Genomic DNA, 14,191 nt, shown 5'->3' with positions numbered 1-14,191 from the left:
CTACATACCAGACACATATCAACGATGTAGATGTTGATAATACGAAGAATGTGACATTGTGTTTTTAAATGTTAAATTTTAGACTGGGTTCAGTGTGGCAGCAACGTTAAGAGTATACACCTGATGATGGCCGATAGAGGCCGAAACATGTAGTGTAGAAAGAACAAGATCAAAGACATATAATATATATTGTTTGCACTTGGGACGGACTTTGTATCATTTGTCGTTTATGCTCTAATCAGCATATTATTGTAAGGGCAGCTACAATAGGCATCACTGATTATTAATTTTTAGTAAAATCTTTGAGCAATCAAGTAAATAATTAACAAGTTTTCAGGAAAGGCTCTTGCCAACTAGATAGTTTCAGATAACATTCAGCCTACAGTCTTCTCAGTTGTGATGCCACATAACTTGGTGTGTAGTTTTCAGTGGAACTTGCTGCCTTCATCTGTAGGGTCTGTTCTACCATAAGATGGAGGCAACAGGTTCCTCCAAAACGTTAGTACCTGTCCACCAAACCATGTAGCATCACAACTCAGAAGACTGTGATCTGAAAACTTGCTTAGGTGAGGAATGCAGAACTCATATTAGATAGAAGTTTGTAACAATATGATACTGTATATATTGTCACATGTATATTTGGTTTTGGATTCGATGATTGGGTTTACTGCACTGTACACTACTGTACTGTGTACATTCACACAGTTCAGGACTACAAGCAATACAGCACCGTCTCTATTCTACGCATTTTCCAGTTCACTGTTGCTCATGCAATAGAATTCTTAGACTTCACTAGTCCTATCCTGGCAACAGATTTATCACAGTCTCACTATATCTTCATATCACACGTGAAGTCTTCTTTGCACCACCTAATTCCTTTCTTGCCATTATTCTGCAGCTGCCAGTTCTGAAGACTCGACTCAAATACTCTTGACTACTCTCGACTACTGTTGTATACTCCGTGTACTCTGCTTCTACTACTCCTGTCCTGCCAAACACTTCCTAGAACCACTTTGCATGGACCCCACTGAAAACACCATTTTCTGTTGTCAAGAATGTGTGTTTACTCTTTCATTACCTAGCAATGGATGTCAACTATTATTGCGTATTTGTTGGAACATGTTTACCTAGCAGAGGGCTGTTTACCAAGGATCTGTCTCTGCGTGAAGGTGTTTACTGAACCATTGCCTAGCAGTGGGTCTATACATCACAATATAAATGCAGTAATTTAACTATTCAATGTAAATATTCTAACAAGGCTTTGAAGTTTTTTTCCTGCAGTATCAGTGCTCACTTTTCATATAATTAACATGTATGCAAATTCTTCATTAGGCTGTCTTTCTTAACACTGTGTAATAGAGCGTTGGAGCTCTGAGTTACAGATTATTTTATTTCAGTTTGGTGATGCTGGACTGTTGATGATTTCTGAGCATTTGCACAAACTACAAGTCCTGAACCTATGTGAAACCCCAGTCTCTGATAAAGGAATTGCAGCTCTGTCCTGTAAGTATTGAACAAATGGTGATGATTTATTTAGTGGCATTAGAATTTGTTCTGAAAGGAGTTACATATAAGTGATCAATCATTGTAGGGATCACATGCAGTGGGTAATTCAGAATTTATTAAAAATGGAAGGTGGACACTACTTGTGTTTATTAAGCTCCAAGTTTCTAACTTGGTGCCAACTGTTTATTTTTCAGTTACTGTCTTATAATGGCAATGGATCTGTATCTTGGCAAATTATTGAAATATTATTATTGTATTATTCAATTCATAAGCAGTGAACAAGTGCTTGTAGAGCCATTGGACATGATGTAGAGTCTGTTCAACCACCTCCCATCAGTGCAATGCATCTCTTTCTTCATGTTCCAAGTGACTGCTTTCCAAGCTATCCTCCCACCAAAATTCTTTTTGTCTTTCATGTCGAAGGTTCATATGTTCAGTCCATATAATCTCTTTGATTTCACTGTCATAATAATGATAAATGACTGGTGTAAATTAAAGAATTTGCTCACTGTGTAATAACCTAAATTGCTCACTTACTATATTTCTCTGAATATTTTTGGTTTATATTCTTACCTGAGAGCAAGTGGGTAAGTTTCTCAACCTTATAAAAGAACTGGTAAAATTATTAGTTATGTAGCTTGATCTTTAGTATGTTGCAAAGTAGATTAGGTAAGAACATTCTTCACATATTGAGAATAAGCTGTGCTATCTGTCTAATGGTCAAAATTCCAAGTTTATTTTGAAGAGGGCTAGAGTTTTGCAAATGTCCTTACTCTTCTTCCATTATTATTATATATTTCATAGTAATTTCATCATTGACATAGTTAAAGGACTTATATATCTTTGTACATGGAACACACAGAACTAATTGCTTGCTTGGTTTTCGGTATGCAGTACAACTTAGTTTGGATACATATTACATGAAATGTAAAAACACCAAAAACAAGGAATTTAATCGGAACTGTTACAGAGATGTTAATTGAGAAGTTGAATACCATACTAGAAGTTGAGTACCATAAATATTCATGTAAATGCTAGGATAATGATTACATTATTAGAATATAATTTATGTCTGAAATAGCAGTGAAATGCTAGCACAGAACTTCAAACACAGCTGATCAAGAAATACTAGTAACTGCTCACCTGCCCTAACAGAACAGGCATTCTTTCAGAGCTGTATGTTTTGCTTTCTCCAAAATTAAAGAGAAGTATTTTTTTTTTAAATAAGCAAACATTTACAAATTCAGGTTCCATGTTATAATATCACAGATCCAAGTCTCAAATGATAGAAATGGTTTAAACTGCAGCAGGAATTGGGAAAGGAACTGTAAATTGTACCCCAGATTATTATGTGATCATCAACAGCAGTCAAATTAAAGTTTGTACTGATCATGCTTTTACACAGAGGGAGCAGCACAAGCATAATAATTGCACCTCTGAAAAGAGAACATTCACTCATTCTTGAGGCAGAAGTGCTTAGTATGCATATCGTGGTCATTCTGGTTTGTGATTGAGGAACATTGGGAAATACTGATTTTCAGCAATAACAGTACATGTTCCTAAGACTGTGTTAGCACAACTTGACAGATCAAAGGTTGAAAAATTTGTTCAGGTGTACATCATTGTACCCTTCCTTTGTTCAAGCAATACATTTTGTTCTTGTACTCCAGATGTCATTGGAGTCGATCATCACCCGAGTGTGTCAGGCGTTGATCAAAGAGTTTGGGAGATGTTATTCCTAATCAGTTGTTCTGTTTGCAGCCATGACAAACCTACGTAAGTTAAACTTGAACAGTACCAGGTTATCAGCACAAACGTTCGAGATTCTAAAGCAGAAGTTACCAGCACTACAGGAATTTGATGTCCGCTATACAGAAGCATGGTAAGGTTCAAGACTGTGACTAACAAAGAAGAAGTCTGTGCTATTATTGCAACAAATCTGTGTTCAGGATTCTAGTGTAAGGTCAGGCATTGATATAAGTTCATGACATTCACACGTCATATGTATGTCTCATCATGTTGATATAGAAAAGGGCAGTCAGGAAATAACTATGATACAGCAACACCCATCATCCATGTCATGAGGAAAATGGTTCATTAGATAAATTGCACATGTGATAATAAAGTTTAAAATTTGAATATTAACAATAATAGTATAAATGCAATTGCTAGGTTACTCCTTCATACCAAATTTACAAGGGCACATATCTTTGTATAGATTAAATTATTTATTCACTACATAGGGATTTTTGAACATGAATAAAATTATTGTGTATATTTGTCCAAAGGCAACGTCCAAACTGTGAATCGTTTCAGAATGCACAAAATTCACTGAACAGTTGCCTATTGCCTATATGAACTATGTTTTCTGTTATGAGGTTCATTAATCTAAAAATTTAATATATCAACATAAAATGTTACTCTTTGGTAGCACGTGTCAATAATCAGCAAATCACAAAATAAAATAATTTTAGAATTGTAGGATAAGTGTTTCTTTTTTGTATATTTCAAAACAATTTATTCAAATTAATCTGATATAGAAATGGAGTTGAGCACATGTATACAGGAAAATGACTTAAAATTACATAAAAATATTGTAACATTTTAAACTTTATTTACCATTACATATTACTTTATGTAAGGGCACACGGTAGCGTAGTTGGTTGAGGCACTATGATACAAGATGGAATGTCGCAGTTTCAAGTCCCAATGAGGTCACTGGATTTTTTTTTCAATTGACCTAATCCTTCCAGCCGCACTATGGCCCTGGGTTCGACTCAGCCTCTAACAAAAATGAGTACCAGGAATTAATTAAATAATTTTCCTGGGGAGTTAAGCGCAGCTGGCATGTAAGGCTGACAACCTTAACGCCATCTTTGAGCCAATTGTCTGGATAATGTGGGACTCTCAACGTCTCACAACCCTATGGGCCTTCAAGGCCTGTTACAGGGATAGCTTTACTTTTTTACTTCTACTTTATTACTTTATATGGTGTGATAAAATATTACTAAAGGATTCTGCAATTCTCACAAAGGTGATAATGAAAGAGTAGTTTGTACATTTTCGGAATACATTGTCTTACTACATGACAAATATCCAGCTCACATTGTATTAAAATTTGTTCATTTCATTTCTTTAAGTTTAGTTATTGTACACTGTTGCTTGAAATTAGTTTAGAAGAAGAAAAGAGAAGGTCAACCAGTATATGAAGTTTGCAGTAGTGGCTGGTTTTATTGGAAGCTTTACCTTAATCATATTATTAGTGCTGTTTGTGGTTTTGTGGCTAGTTAAACAACTTGCCATCAATAACTTAACCGAAGCTTAAGTCACATATTATGAGGGCAGAACATTTTCCTAGTTGGTGATAGCAGAATATTATTATTCTTTGTTTCTGTAGTTAAAATTCCCTTTGTATATCGAAAACACATTTCAAAATCATTTACACTTTGCATGTAAACTGTTTCATTAGAGACATGTTTTTGTATTTCCTGTCATTTCACTTGGTTTCCTTTTTAATAATTTAACTGAACTGATACTGCATTTAGGTATATATATATATTATGCACTTTTCCTGCATCATGAGCTCAATTTATATAAGTCAATTTCATAATACAACCAAGAGAATTTGAATCTAATGATAGAACTGAATTTTAAGAGGAATAACTTAAACATCATAGAATAGAGTAAGAGGAAGTAGAGTCCTAAGAGAAGTAATGGAACAATATACTGTTCATATGACTACCAGCACTTTTCTGATTCAGGGCAAATGAAGACTGTAAAGCAATTAAACAAATTTTCCACTATGTTGTAGTGTGATTGTGTACCACTGTTTAATAGATGATATCAAGTGTGTCATTCATGAAAACTTGATTGAATGGTACAGACAGCAACAAAACAACCACCACCACTACCACCATTCAATTCAGTTCAATTCAATTGGCCTTTTGACTGCTCAATTAGCACATAGATAAATAAATAATTGAATATAAACAACAGTGATGATGATGATGACGACAATGACGATAATGACAACAACAATAGCAACAACAGGTTTTATTTAAATATTAATTCTGGAAACTATGGCCAAAATTTGGACCCATGTTTTTCGAATGAGTCGTGTGGTATTATTTGTTAAATGGTGTTCTCTAATATGCTGGATAATTATCATTTCAGTCGTTATTAATTTCTTGCATCATTATTTGTTTCATATTTTATTGGACAATCTTAGAAACTACACATGAAAAATATACTTGATATTGTCGAGCTTTGATATGTTACTTCAGTTTTATTAATGCTTAATTGTTTAATATTCCTACATTTGAGTATTACTGATTTTTTTATGATTATTATTAATATCTATGCTTTATGTTTCCAACAGACAATTGTAACATTACTGTTGAATGTGAGGCTGTACAGTGTATATGGAAGATATATTATTTAATTGTTTATTTATTGAGTGTTGTAAGGAGAGCCTGCTCTTGAAGAAGGGGTGAGGCTTGGCCTCTGCCTTAAAGACTGTTTGTTGTCTTGTCGATTCATACCAATGAATAAAATGATTTTAAGCTTAAATGAATGTTTCTTTAAAGTAAACTGAAGATTATATATTATATTTATGGTTTAAGAAAAATGTTAAATAATAAAGGATTCATATGAGTTAACTTAGGGTTAAAAATACAAATCCAGGAACATAATAAGCATCACATTCGGAATTTGTGAAGTTTAAAAAAATATCTGTCATGGAGACCTCTCCTAGTTTATACTCGTATTTCAGAGATACAATTGTGAATTTTGGATGGTTACTAATTATCCTGAAAAAGGCTTAACTTTGGTTTTCTTTAATTTCTTCAAACAAATGTCAGGACAGTGAAGTAAAATAGACAATGACTGCTTTCTACACATACTGTTTATGATTGTCCTCCTATATTTCATTCAGTGCCACATAATCTCTGTAGTACACAATATTAAGTATTTTGTGTGCCATGATCTCATTGTTTTCTGCAAGTCTTTAAATTTTCTGGCTGGAGTTTGAGCTACATTCACATCCTGCAATTACCTACACTTGACATGCTACAGAGAACATCACTCTGAGTTCAGTATACAAGATAATAAAAATGTGTGGGGTTTTATGTAGTTTTGTCATTACTTCAATGACAACCCACTTCTTCAGAACAGTTTGTTGGTCTGAAAAGGACCGTGGTTGCTGAGACATTTGATCGGTGAGGTAGCGCGGCACGCGCTGGTAGGGAGAGAGGTTAGTTGCGGTGATTTGACTGGCCACAGCACGGCCGTTGCTGGAGGTTGCTTGATCGCCGTGTGGCAGGTGAGTTGAAGTTGCGTGGTCGCGCAGTGCGGTCGCAGGAGTGATGAGGCAGTGGCTACGCCAGATGCCCAGTGGGTCGGACAGGGACACGACCACCGAGTGGCTACACCAGATGCCCAGTGGGTTGGACAGGGACACGACCACCGGTGAGTCCAGGTGAGGTGCCCCAGTGTGTTGGGTGTGAGAGCCGGAGGGCCGAGGCAGTCGTGCCTGGCGCAGCCTGCTGATGCCTCCGAAGACCGAGCGCTGGCGACGAAGCCTGCTGGCTGATGTTGCTTGAGAGTGGCTTGATCGTAGACTGAAGTCAGACTGATGCTGCCGGTTTGCGGCTGCTCCTTTTTATACACTGCTCGGTGGGCGGAGCGAAACTTGAAATTGAGGAGGAAGAATTTGCAGGGCGCTGATTGGCTAGCGCGCGTGATGATGTAGATGCAGGGCTAGCAGCGAGCACAGTATAAATGCGAACGTTTGGAACAATTTGATTGGTTAGTGCGCGTGATGGTGAAAAGTGATGTGAAGTGTGTGCGTTGCAGAAAATGCATGATAATGTGGGATGTTCCCACAGATGTAATGAATTACAGAGAGGGAACATATATGTCTGTTATAGGCAATACTTAAATAATAATTTTATTTGAAAAAGTATGTGTAAAAATATTGAATCAAGGTAAACATTCTTTTTACTGTAAGTCTTCTGTCCTGTTACTTCAAAATGAATTACAAAAATTATTACTGTATGTAGGTAGAATATGTAAATTAGAAAATAACTTGTAAAATTAACTTCTAACTCAGTGGAGAAGAATCGTTAATTGTGACTCTAAGAGTTGTTCATCTAGTCAGAAATTCGTTGTTTTCTATGGAACACATAGGTTCATAACCATGTTCCCAAGGGCCTGCCACTGGATGCTGTCTTGAGTCAGATGAATTTTCACCACACCTTTTCCCCCTAGTTATTATATTTCAGTAATTAATTCTGCTCAGAAAGTATCTACAAGAGATGATAGATGGTGTATAGTTTTCATATACTTTCATTGTTTTTTGCAATTTTGATATTCAGAATCAGACGATGAATCATATAACATATTTTAAGTGTAAGTACATCAGAGATTTCATGCAGTTGCTTCTTGGAGCTATTACTCAAGGTTGGTAAGTAGTATAAATTTTAAGTATGGCCTTTATGAATACACATTACCACTGTTATGCCCCAAGGGTTATGTACAAGTAGATATGTTTTTTGGGTAATTTGGAATAGGGGTATCTAGACTGTAAGATTAAGAAATAGAAATGATGAAATGTACCAGGAAGCTTGGGTTTGCAAAGAAGTGTAACAGGCAATAGCTTCGTAATCAGAATGTTAGCGCGACAGCGTAATAATGCTGACATTGAGGATGAGGCTATATGAAGTGGGACATAAAGAACTAGGCCATGGGAAAATTGCTGAGTCGGAGAGAGCAGTAGACCTGAAAGAGCCAACCCCCTTTTGATAAACAGCAAATGAGTGGGCCACACTGACCCAAAATCACGTCAGGATGGGTGGGCGAATACACCCCCGGAACCCAGCCAGTCAGCAAAAAGAGGGTACATAAACTCTAGAGGAATCGATCAAAAAAAAAAAAAAAGATTATTATTTTTAATTGTCAAAGAGTTCAGCCGGAGGCTATCGCCGAGAGAGGGATGGTGCCAAGTAGAGGTTGGGGTGGCGAGTGCCTGTTTCATCAGCTCAAGTAAGTAGACTTACTTCGTATAAGCCATGAATATTAAGTGTGATAATATTAAAGTGCAAACTCCAGGGAGAGAAAGTGAAAACTAGAGGGACTAGGTTTACAGAGAAAGAGAGACAGAGGGATAGGATATCCAATAGCAGGGTGACAGGAGTAGAACTAATGTGTGTACGACAGGATAATAACACAAATGTAATGCGAACTGACGTTGGCAAAGTGTGTATATATTATGTATATAGCGACATAGGTGACTAGAGTAGGATAGAAATGAACTGTGATGTTAATTGAACTTAGCCTTCCCTCAAGCGTTACCATCCTCCCTGAATTCTCCTGCATCTCCCGGATCCTTTAGGAGAATTGCAACTCAAGCCAAGGTGGCAGCTACATCAGTGACTGTAAATTTACTTGAGCGCCCCCTTACGGCATAACAATCGGTGGCAGCGGTGGGGAGCGAGTCAACGAAGGGTTGGCTGAAGTAGTGAATTAATATTGTGTGTACCCACCCCTGCCATCGCAGCATAATAATAAAAATTTGTGACAGCGGTGAGATATCCCATCCACCCCCGTCACTAAGACATAATAACCACATTGGATAAAATCCCTTCACAGCAACATTTGCATAACTTATTTTATTTTGGGAGGACAGTAAGATTAGCTCATGCTGATAGAATGACAGAAGTGAGGGCAAAGCTGAGTAAAATTTAAAACATAAATTTGTTCCTGTGCTTAATTAATTAAGCACTATGCCATGAGGACATAAGGGGGGAGTGGAGGTGTGGCTCTATCATTCTTGACCTTGGCAATAGACGGAGGTGAGTGGTCAGCTTCACGCTCTGTCTGCTTTACTCCTGGAGAAAGGAGCTGTTATACCCATTGGATAGGAGGCTGAGTGGGCGCCAGAGCTGTTCTGGATGCTCGAGTGTAGGAAAAAAATCTCTTGCCCTTGTTGGAAAATGAAGCCCAGCTTCCCAGTCCGTAGCCTGTAGCTATACCAACTGAGCCCCAGAGTCGAAGTAAAAATTGGAGAATACCGCTTTTAAATTACCTTAGATGGATGAAGTTGTCACTGTAGCATGGTCAGAATGACCCATATATATTGGGGATATTAAAATAAGAACATGCCAACAGTTGGCCTACTGTTCTTTTTTAGTCCAATCAGAGAGATGGTACAATGCATCAGTACACAGCCTCCACAATACTGAAAGTTTACAAGAAACATGTAGAAGAGAGGAATTTGTGGACGTTGTAAGCTATAAGAATTGAGACTTTTAGAGAAGTTAGAGTTAAAAAATAATTAACATAGTTATAACTATCTAACTCCATGGAGTTGAGCCCTTCTTGAGAATTTGCCCATTTTGCAGCTACTCAAGATTTTCCCAACATTTTGTGGAACCCAAGAGTTCATTACCTTGCTCAAAAGAGCCCTCCACTGGTTCCTCTCCTGAGCCAGATCAATCCAGTTCATACCACATCATACTGTCTCTCTAAAATCCTTCATAATATTAGATACCCACCTACATCTTGATCTTTCTAGTGGTCTATTTCCTTCTGGCTTTCCCACCAATATCCTATATGCATTCCTCTTCTCCACCATTTGCGCTACATTCCCTGCCCATCTTATCCTCCTTGGCTTAATCATTCTAATTATACTTGGTGAAGAGTACAAGCTATGAAGCTCCTCATTATGCAGTTTTCACCAGTCTCCTGTCACCTCATTCCTCACAATCTACTGCCCTGAACGATCGAACATCAAGTATATTTGAATGCCATCGCCTGTCTATCAAAATATGCTCAATTTGATTGTCTTTCCATTGGGAGATGTCCAAGTGAATTTACGAATGTTATGATGTGGGAACATTGTACTTTTGACAGTAAGATTTTTTGATGTGGCAAAGGTTACTACTCTAACTCCATTATCATTACTAATTTCGTGTAAATTTCAATTCCCAATTGTTGGTTTGAAAATGTCTTCCCTACCTACTTTGGCATTAAAATCTCATAAAAATTTTATTTATGGTATTAAGGGAATTTATTGAATACACATTCTAGTTCCTCACAGAAGCTGTCCTTCATATCAATTTTATCTTCTGTTGGGGCATGAATGTCCACAACAATGATATCACACCAGTGACTTCTTAGTATTATGTACAACATCCTATCACTAACAAACTATACCCTCTCAACTGCTGATATGATTCTCTTGTGTACAAAAAAATCCTGTACCTAAATCATGATTCTCATTCTCCCTTCTATAGAAAAATGTATATTGGCATGCTGGTTCGGTGCCATCTCTGTCCCATCTGACCTCCTATACTCTCACTAAATCTAACTTATATTTTGATATTTCTTTTATAAGTGTCATGAGAGAACCTTCCCTTTACAGACGTCTTACATTCTATGTACAAAATCTCGTGTTCATTTTCCTTAGGTTAGGTCATTTATGCAAAGGATCCATCCAAGTCTGAGGCCTTTATGACATTTCATAACAAGCTTACTTTTTTACAGTGAGGAGTTGTTAGCCCCACACACAATCCTCCAGCTGGAGGCCACCCCTTGTTGGCTGTCCGTGATTGCTTATTCAATATATTTGCAACTACCCTCCATAACTGGAGACTTTCTCCTCCATCCACAACCTGAGGGCATGACATGCCATGGTGACAAGGGACATTAACAGTGAAGGTAAAGTTGTCCCTGTGCTTACCTAATTAAGCCCAATGCCATGAAAAAGTATGGGAGAGTGGATGTATAGATCCACATTCTTGTGACATTGGCACTAGTTGGAGGTGAATGGTCACCTTCACATCCTGGCTGCTTTACTCCCTGGGGAAAGAGCCTCCTGGTACCCACTGGATGGCAGGCTAGATGGGCCCCAGATCTGGTCTGGAAGACGTGAGGAAGAGAAAATTCTTGACCCTACCATGACTCAAACTCCGACCCCTCGGTCGTCCAGCCTGTAGCCAGTTGCTATACTGACTGCACTATCCTGGATCCTCATTAACAGAGTTATAAGAGAAACAATCACAATGGTTTAGCAATGTTGAAATAATGGATGCAAGGGGGAAGACCATTTGATTGAGTAATTAAAGTAGGCATATGAGATGACCCTGAACAATGTGGTTCTTCCGTGTACAGGAAAACATCCACATTGTTGCACAGTAACTGATGAAAGTATAAATTTATCCTTTTATTTAAGTATGTCCATGACGAGACTTCAGGATATATGTGACATTCTTGTGATCATTAACAAAATAGTGACTAACTCTCCCTCCCCCCTCACACACACACACACACACACAAAATGCCATATAAAAGGAACATGTTGGTAAATCCAGACAAGCTGAATTGCATAAGAGAACACTCATACTGTGAACTTCTGGGACAGATATAAGGCATTGTCAAACTGGTAAGTGGTTTTCATTTCCTGTGTAATGTTTCTAACCATAAGGGCTGCATATATAGTATCTGCAGTTTTCAATTTTATATAGATTTATGATTTATTTTCAGAAAGGCGATATCCACGCTTATACCTAATTGGCTCTTAGGTATCCATCTTTAAGTCAATCCCACTGCTCAAAAACTGCAAAAAAAAATGACAGAGTAAAATAGAGGAAAACTAAAACTCTAATTGCAATGGCGTATTGTGGAGTGGATCTATACATCCACGTTTTCTTGACCTTGGCACTAGCCGGAGGTGTGTGGTCAGCCTCATGCCCCGGCCTCTTGACCACCGGTACATATTGGACAGGAGGCTGGGTGGGACCCCGAACCTGTCTGGACAGTTACATGTCCTTACAGACATTTATAACTAAATGAAAACCTGTTCGATAAAGAAAATAAAACTAAATGCATTTTAAAAATTCATATCACAAAGTTCAATTCTTTCCCACTACAAAATTTGTACTTGAAGCCGGGTGAGGGGGGTTATTATCGGAAAAAAAAAGCGAATTGCGGTTAGGTCGTCGCATGCAGCCGTATGGGTCTTAAATGCGTGAACCGAACATAAATTAGAACAATTAGAACGAGTAGAACGTTCTCGGGATAAACACGGCCTACCGACAACATTTTTGATTCATTCAGTTCTCGAAGTTCTCGAAGTTCTCGAATGACTTTTCGAATAGGACAAATACTTATCCGTCACATTCGACAGTACACGTGCACGACGTGCACGACTCTGTAACAGAGTGGCATATGTATATACAAACATGGCCGCGGTTGGAACAGGGAAGAAGAGAAAATTCATTGTTTCGGGCAGAAATGAATATGTCCCAGACGCATCAGAGGAGCTGGTCGACACGAGACACGCATATCAGGTTATACACTAATATCGAATTACCTGTGAACTATAATTTGTTCCTTCTGTTATGTGTGCATGTGTGTAGAAGGTTCATGCTTGATTGCCATGCGATCTGTTGTTTAAGACTTATTGAATGAACGGCGGAGTAACCAACGCTATATAGAAGAATCTTTCCTGAGAAGCGAGTAGTTAATTAGATAATAAGACTGCAAGTATTTTATGCATCCGAAGGTTCTTGGCCGTATTCACAGTCCTCCACTAGTACCTAAGTGGAGTCTGATAAATCCAGGCAACACCCATCCTGCTTTTGAAGATCCAGTTTGATAATATATCTCCATCTATATCTAGGTGTCTCAAGTGGTCTTTTTTCTTCAGATTTTTTATTAAAACTTAATATGCATTCTTATCTCCCAAGAGTGCTACATGCCCAGCCCATCTCATCCTACGTGTTTTGGTCATTGTAATAATATTTAGCTCTGTGAAGTTCCTCATTATGCAATTTTCTTAAGCCTCATATTGCCTTCTCTCTTTTTAACCCAGATATTCACTCACACAAAACAATGTCAAAAATTGCAGTGCTGTATATTTTTATGTTTATATTGCTCAATACCAGACAAGGACAGAATATTCTGAATTCTGTTATAGAACCCATTCTGTAAATCTTAAATTTTTCTTGAGTCACACTACCAAATGATATAATTTGCATCAAAAGTTATTCTTAGGTTATAATTGCATGTAAGAAGTTTGGTGTTAAAATGCCACCATGAAATATTGAAATGTGCAGTATGATATTTAAGTGCAACATGTGTCTTGTGCTTGTTCTGCAACTTGCTTATTGTGTCTGTACACTCATTTGTTCTGCTTCCTAATTAACCAGGACTGCATGTAATAGATCCATCTAAGTTTTCTTAAACTTGGGAGTGTCAGATCATTCAAATTATATTTGTTCTCTTATATTATTAGTGTTAATTTACTTAAGCAATGGCAAAATAAAGATCTGGTTAAAATGCCTTTTGTGGAAAGCAAATTATGGTATGACAGGTGTCTGTCTAGCAAAAAACGTTATTACAGCTCCTTTAATGAGGACAGCTGCATGAATTACTGTAGGTGCTGTGTTTCTTGCTCGGAGCATAGAACAGAGCAATGCATGTTCAAGTCTTGGTACATACATACATACATACATTTCATTTCATAAGTTCAAAACAAATGGACATGAAGGTCATCATATAAAAAAAAAAGACAAATACAAAAAATTTAAACAAACACACAGATAACAGAATAATTAAAACTAATTGTTTATGTTATGCTCCACATATTCAGAAACTGTATAAAAGGAATTATTCATAAGATATA

The 14,191-nt window shown here is 37.4% G+C and overlaps 2 protein-coding genes across 4 annotated transcripts in view; both read left to right on the top strand.

The window, feature by feature from the left end:
* LOC111875455 (C-Maf-inducing protein) overlaps positions 1–3,998 on the top strand; it is a 267,590-nt gene extending 263,592 nt beyond the window's left edge. For both annotated transcript variants that reach the window (XM_023871719.2, XM_023871717.2), the window contains 2 exons: positions 1,398–1,503; positions 3,268–3,998. In XM_023871719.2, coding sequence (XP_023727487.1) covers positions 1,398–1,503; positions 3,268–3,392 — 231 coding nt within the window. In that variant the 3' untranslated portion in view covers positions 3,393–3,998. The remainder of the gene's footprint in view (positions 1–1,397; positions 1,504–3,267) is intronic.
* Positions 3,999–12,643: 8,645 nt separating this feature from the next.
* LOC111875447 (ribosome biogenesis protein BOP1 homolog) overlaps positions 12,644–14,191 on the top strand; it is a 29,812-nt gene continuing 28,264 nt past the window's right edge. For both annotated transcript variants that reach the window (XM_023871706.2, XM_023871704.2), the window contains exon 1: positions 12,644–12,854. In XM_023871706.2, coding sequence (XP_023727474.1) covers positions 12,747–12,854 — 108 coding nt within the window. In that variant the 5' untranslated portion in view covers positions 12,644–12,746. The remainder of the gene's footprint in view (positions 12,855–14,191) is intronic.

The sequence above is a fragment of the Cryptotermes secundus genome, unplaced genomic scaffold (assembly GCF_002891405.2).
Source record: "Cryptotermes secundus unplaced genomic scaffold, Csec_1.0 scaffold304, whole genome shotgun sequence".
Lineage (NCBI taxonomy): Eukaryota > Metazoa > Arthropoda > Insecta > Blattodea > Kalotermitidae > Cryptotermes > Cryptotermes secundus.
This window is presented reverse-complemented; position numbering and strand designations above follow the sequence as displayed.